This window comes from Nicotiana sylvestris, chromosome 2 (genome assembly GCF_000393655.2).
Source record: "Nicotiana sylvestris chromosome 2, ASM39365v2, whole genome shotgun sequence".
NCBI lineage: Eukaryota > Viridiplantae > Streptophyta > Magnoliopsida > Solanales > Solanaceae > Nicotiana > Nicotiana sylvestris.
Window position 1 is genome coordinate 33,923,594 of NC_091058.1, and position 7,008 is coordinate 33,930,601.

At 40.8% G+C, this 7,008-nt stretch overlaps 1 protein-coding gene across 1 annotated transcript; it reads left to right on the top strand.

The window, feature by feature from the left end:
* The first annotated feature begins 3,154 nt into the window (after positions 1-3,154).
* Positions 3,155-6,757, top strand: LOC138884171 (uncharacterized). Its single transcript, XM_070165155.1, has 3 exons — positions 3,155-3,511; positions 3,596-3,804; positions 6,724-6,757. The coding sequence occupies exons 1-3, from the start codon at positions 3,155-3,157 to the stop codon at positions 6,755-6,757; spliced, it is 600 nt and encodes a 199-aa protein (XP_070021256.1).
* Positions 6,758-7,008: the final 251 nt, after the last annotated feature.

Consider the following 7,008-nt stretch of genomic DNA (forward strand, 5'->3'; position numbering starts at 1 on the left):
AGGAAGCAAGAAGGGAGGATTTTCTTTACTTTACCGCTAGAACCTTCCTTTCACGAGTGAACCCGGGCACGAACCTACCTTGGTTGAACCAAAAAAGGGGTACCGGCGGCAAACAAAGATAGAATGATTTTTGAAGATGAATTATCGGCACCTTGAACTGTACTATCGGAACTGTGCTCTGAAGATTGATTTAAAGTAACCCAGTCAGATCTCTCAGAAAGGGTAGTGATCTCCCCCTGAAAAGTATCACGACCATAAAGAGAAGAAAAGGGAGATTGCATGAGTTGAATCAGCTGAGAGTTCAAGCCCCTTCTCTTTATAATAAGCTTCCACTTTTTGTTTCGTCCAATTTTATCATTCGAGCTCTCATCATAAAGCCGCAACAAGAATTCTTCATGCGAGACTTAGGGCTCATTAAAAAATGAAAAGTCGGCTTGTAATTATTTAAAAGTTTTAAAAAGGAAATGAAACATTAAATCTAAAAGTCAAAGCCTTTTTTTATATTGCTAGAAACCCTAATTTATGTTTTTTTTTCAAATTTTTATTGTGTTCCCTAATCTCCTACTATCTTCGAAAAGCAACGAACAATCAAGTTTTTTTGTTTTGTAGTAAATACAAAGAAAACTTCATTCTCCTCCGTAACAGCAAGTTCAAAGTCCAAATTGCAGGTTAGTCATTTTTTTTGTTTCTCTATGTAGAAAACTTTTTTATTTTCAACTTAAGTTACTTGTATTTTAAAGTATATAATAGATTGTCTTGGCGGGAGATGGAGGTCATCTATATATTTTTCACTTATTTATAATTTTCTTTTATTTTTATGCAATTTTACATATTTAAAAGTATGTACTGCTGATTTTAACTGGTAATTTCTTATTTCCCTTTTTTTTTAACGGTCACTGACAGCCACCACCGGCGACCAGCAGAGGCACCGACGACCCCACCCCAGCAGGTAAGCAACCCCCCCTCCCACGCCTCTCATCCCCATCTACCACCCCCCTCCCTTCTCCTCCCTTACCCTTACCTTATTTGCGGCCGCCGACCACGCCGTTGGTAACCACTCCCGGCGACCCTTTTCTTCTTTCTTTGCCTCTTATCTTTCCTTCACCAAACTCTCATCTTCTTTTTATACTTATTTGTTTTCATAGTTTGTCTGCAAACTGCAAAGCAAAACAGCGATTCAAATCTCCATTATAATTTCCGGACGTTTTACTGTGTCGGTTCCCAATTCACAGTTTCCGGTCACCGAAAAAATCTGGAAATACAAAACTTCTCGAGAAAATTTGATTGAGTTGGACTGTTGTGGAAATCGATAGCATTTGATTTACAATACAAACTGATTTGTTTCTTCAGGTTTCTTTCATCACCCTTTTAAATCTCATTTTAATTACTATTTCTTTTTAGGTTTTCTTGATCAGATTGTATACTGAGCAATCTTTTAGGATTCTGAGCAATATACTTCTTCTTCTTCTTCTACCCTTTGGCTTCTATTTCATTAGCTTATAAAAAAAATAACACAAACCCAAATACAAAGAAACGTTAATTAGCTTTGTGGAGTGGAGAGACCTTTTATTGGTTAGTAGTTTGTTTTTTGCTTTCTACTTCTCTGTTTTTATATTCTTTTTATTCTGTTTGAATTGCTAAGCTCTTATTCAACTCATACTCTCCTCTCTCCACCTACAAAAGCCCTCTCAGGTTTCTCCTTCGGGTTTTCTAGCCATTTTGTTTTTCATTTGAAGCTCTTTTTTGTTTTTGTACTTTGTATGATTTTTCTTCAGTTAATTTCGGCTGCTAGTTACTATCGGTGCTACACCAGTGGTAGCGGTGATAGCCCTTTTTGGTCTTTGGGTCGTGGTATTTTCTGTGTTTTCAGGGAAATTCTCAAAGTGGTTGGAGAGAAGTTGGGCGCACGAGCACTAGCAAAGGAGAGCAACCTGGACGAGCGTCAGCAAAGGGCGGTGGGAAGCGGTGCGAGAGCTTGCAAGTATATCGAGGGCTGCAAATCATCACATGTTTGGTTCTCGGGAATTGGTACCTCTCGTTCTACTGTTTTCCTTTTGGTGTTAGCTAAATTGATGTTACTTTAGTTCACAATAGTTAAATCATTCAATAGGTGTACAGGTAGTCACTTGTTTCCTTCTAGTTTGATTCGTTGTCCGTTGTGCACTAGCGTGTCTTTTGTATATCTGTCGTAGGTGTAGTGGCGGCAGTCTGGGATGATAGATTAAAGGCATGTCCTCAGGTGGGGCAGAGTGTGGGGAAAAGAGTGGGCCCGGGGTCAGGGGGTGGGTCGGGAGGCAGGGGAGGTAGAGGGGGCAAGGGAGCCTATAGATTGAGAATCGGGTCATGGAACATAGGATCGCTAACGAGTAAGTCTACAGAGTTGGCGAAGATCCTTCAGAAGAGGAAGATTAATATAGCGTGTGTCCAGGAGACTAGGTGGGTCGGATCGAGGGCTAGAAACGCGGATGGGTATAAGTTGTGGTACTCTGGAGTCGTGAGGGGTAAGAATGGAGTGGGTATCCTAGTAGATAGCCATCTTAGGGAGTCGGTAGTAGAGGTCAGACGTGTGAATGATAGACTAATGACTATTAAATTGGTGGTGGGTGAGTGTACTTTAAATGTCGTTAGCACGTACGCACCGCAAGTAGGTTGTGATGAGGAGATTAAAAGGCATTTTTGGGAAGGGTTGAATGACATTGTTCGTAGTATTCCACCTTCCGAGAGGTTATTCATAGGAGGGGATTTCAATGGCCATATTGGGTCGTCTGCAGGTGGTTATACTGAGGTGCATGGCGGCTTTGGTTTCGGGGAACGGAACGGAGGGGGCATCTCACTACTGGATTTTGCCAAGGCATTCGATCTAGTGATTGCAAACTCGAGTTTTCCGAAGCGAGAGGAGCATTTGGTTACTTACCAAAGTTCGGTGGCGAAGACTCAAATTGACTATCTCCTCCTCAGGAGATGCGACAGAAGGTTGTGCGAGGATTGCAAAGTTATCCCAGGTGAGACCCTTGCAACGCAACATAGGCTCTTGGTGATGGACGTTAGTATTATGATAAGAAGGAAACAGAGGTCAGTACGAGGCCGCCCGAGGATTAGGTGGGGCGCCTTGACTAAGGTTAAAGCCCAGGAGTTGGAAGGAAGGTTGTCGGCAATGGGAGCTTGGAGAAGTAGTGGGGACGCAAACACTATGTGGTCGACAACGACGGACTATATAAGGAAGGCGGCGAGAGAGGTGTTAGGGGTATCTTCAGGCCGCACCGGTGACCACAAAGGAGACTGGTGGTGGAATGCAGTTGTACAAGGTAAAGTGGAAGCGAAGAAGGTGTCTTACCTGCGGTTAGTGGGGAGCACTGGAGAGGAGGAGAAGAGAGCAAACATTGCGAGATATAAGGTAGCTAGGAAGGAGGCAAAAATGGCAGTGACAAAGGCGAAGACGTCAGCTTTTGCTCGTTTGTATGAGGAACTAAGGAACAAAGGCGGGGAGAAGAACTTACTCCGACTTGCTAAGGTGAGAGAGAGGACAACTCGGGATTTGGACCAAGTGAGGTGCATAAAAGATGAGGACGGCAAAGTTTTGTTGGGGGATGACCAGATAAAGAGGAGATGGCAGACCTACTTTCATAAACTTCTAAGTGAGGAAGGGGATCAGGATATTGTACTAGATGAATTGAGGAACGCCGAAAACCCCCATGTACTAAGTGATTGTCGGGACATTGAGGTCGATGAGGTCATGGAGGCAATGCGTAAGATGAGAAGGGGTAGAGCTACCAGACCAGATGAAATTCCGGTTGAGCTTTGGAGGTGTGTGGGTAGAGCAGGCTTGGAATGACTTACTAAGTTGCTTAATGTTATATCCAAGACTAATAGGATGCCCAAAGAGTGAAGGTGGAGTACAATGGTCCCGTTGTATAAGAACAAAGGCGATATCCAGATCTGTAACAACTATAGGGGTATTAAATTACTAAGTCATACCATGAAAGTCTGGGAGAGAGTGGTAGAAATGAGAGTGCGAAGGACGGTGTCTATTTCAGACAACCAGTTCGGGTTCATGCCGGGGCGATCTACCACAGAAGCTATCCACCTTATTAGGAGGATGGTGGAACAATACAGGGATAAGAAGAAGGATCTCCACATGGTGTTTATCGATCTAGAGAAAAGCGTACGACAGGGTTCCTAGGGAGGTCTTATGGAGATGCTTAGAGGCTAAAGGGGTCCCGGTTGCCTACATTAGGGCGATTAAGGACATGTATGATGGAGCTAAGACTCGGGTTAGGACAGCAGGAGGCGATTCAGATTATTTTCCGGTTATTACGGGGTTGCACCAAGGGTCTGCATTCAGCCCTTTCCTATTTGCCCTGGTGATGGATGCTATAACGCATCATATTCAGGGGGAGGTGCCATGGTGCATGCTATTTGCTGATGACATAGTCCTAATCGACGAGACACGACGCGGCATCAGCGAGAGGTTAGAGGTTTGGAGACATACCCTTGAGTCCAAAGGTTTCAGGTTGAGCAGGACGAAGACGGAATACCTTGAGTGCAAATTTGGGGCAGAGCCGACGGAAGCGGGAGTGGAAGTGAGGCTTGATTCTCAAGTCATCCCTAAGAGGGGTAGTTTCAAGTACCTGGGGTCGTTTATTCAGGGGTCCGGGGAGATCGACGAGGATGTCACACACCGTATAGGGGTGGGGTGGATGAAATGGAGGTTAGCGACGGGAGTCCTGTGTGACAAGAAAGTGCCACTGTTACTGAAAGGTAAATTTTATAGGGCAGTGGTTAGGCCTGCTATGTTGTATGGGACCGAGTGTTGGCCGGTGAAGATCTCACACATCCAGAGGATGAAAGTTGCAGAGATGAGGATGTTGAGGTGGATGTGCGGGCATACAAGGAAGGATAAGATTAGAAATGAAGATATTCGAGAGAAGGTGGGGGTGGCCCCCATGGAGGACAAGATGCGGGAAGCAAGACTCAGATGGTTCGGGCACATTCAGAGGAGGAACACTGATGCACCGGTGAGAAGGTGTGAACGACTGGCGGTGGTGGGTACGAGGAGAGGTAGAGGGAGACCTAAGAAGTATTGGGGAGAGGTGATCAGGCAGGATATGGCGCGACTTAGGGTTACTGAGGACATGGCCCTAAACAGGGAATTGTGGAGATCGAGCATTAAGGTTGTAGGTTAGGGGAAATTGTGATGTCTTTTTTACAGCGCACTAGAGTGAGACTAGCCAGTTAGGAATTAGTCTTAGAATGCTATTGATCAACTACTGATGATGGGCTTTATCTTCTGTGTATTACTACCTTACATCTTTCTCGTATTTCCTATATCTCTTATATTGCTGTTACTTTGTTTTTTATGGTATTTATGTTATGTTATGGATTTTATGGTATTTTATGTTGTTTTATTATGAGTATATTGATAGTACTAATATAGTGTCTCTTGTTGCCTCTTCGAGCCGAGGGTCTCCTGGAAACAACCTCTCTGCCCCTCGGGGTAGAGGTAAGGTCTGCGTACATATTACCCTCCCCAGACCCCACTTGTGGGATTACACTGGGTTGTTGTTGTTGTTGTAAAAGTATGTACTGCAATTATATTATCTTATAAAATATTAAAAAATAAATTCCCATAAGGGTTACGATCCGTGCATCGAGGCTTATGCCTTGCTGAGGTATATATAAAATAAAACTAATTTTACCTTTTAAATGACAGTAGCACCTATTCGAATTATACTGTATAACATGTGAATACATGAGCTACAAAGAATGTCAGTTATTATTTGTAAATAATTTACGTCGTCTTTGTGGAATATATATATATATATATATAAAGGAGGGAATAGACAAGGTGACTTGGCACCTCTCTTTGGCCAAGGATCCTATTTATCTTTTTCTCCTTTTTTTTTTCCTTTTCCCTTTCATTCTTTTCATTTAAATTGTTTAGTAATTGAAAATTGATCATTCTCTATCCTAGTTATTACATCTCATTATATTTATTTCAATTACAAAAGAAAAAATTAACAGCTCAGTTTATTGGGTTTCTCTCTCATTTTAGTATATTACTCTATCATTAATAAATTAACCAAATATCATGTTATTAGTTTTTTCAGAAGTCATGTTCTTCAAAAAATTGTGCAACGGTTGCAACAATCAATGCTCATAACTGATGCAATTTCAACCGACACCAGTTTATAATATGTTATAATAATTATCTATATATAATTATAATTATGGTAATTAAAGTAGTAAATCAACACATCACTCTTCCTCTTCATAACTGATCTTTCACCCATATAATTGTGGCAATTAAAGTAGTAAATCAACACCACTCTTCCTCTTCATAAAGCTTACTGCAACGAATATATGATATTCGACAAAGAAAAGAAAATTTATTTCAGCAATCTACAGGTTTGTTTCTTTTGTAGTAGAAATTCTGCATTACTGTTTTTTGTAATTCTGAATTTGTGTAATATTTTCTTCTTATATTTGATTCATTCTTTGTAGGACGGAACGATATTCTTTCCTCTTTTGGCGATAGAATAAAAATATTCTCAAACATGTTTTCTTTATAACTTTTTATTCTTCTAGAAATATATATATTGTGATAATGCTATTACCTTTTTTGAATTATAAGAAGAATTATAAACACTCAGTTATGAGTATTGTGTTTCATTTACTTCGTTGAATTGGATTGCCTATTGTTTTTTGTTTTTTTTTGTTTTGCAGGTATGATACAATTGATCTGGAGCAAGCATTTTGAGAAAGTATTCTTTCCTCATAAAGTTTGATTTTTCTAGAAGTATTTTGATAATTATAACTTTTTAGGTATCATTTGTTAATTGTTAGTAGCCAAAAGAAATTATAGCTCTTAGCAAATACTGCTATTTCTCGAAGTTCGTCTTTTGTGTAGTTTCTGCCCTTATATTTTCCTTTTTGATCAATTTCTATGGTGACAATAATGGTGTTTTCATACCAATTGTTGAGATGATCAACTAATTGCAAGAGAATAAT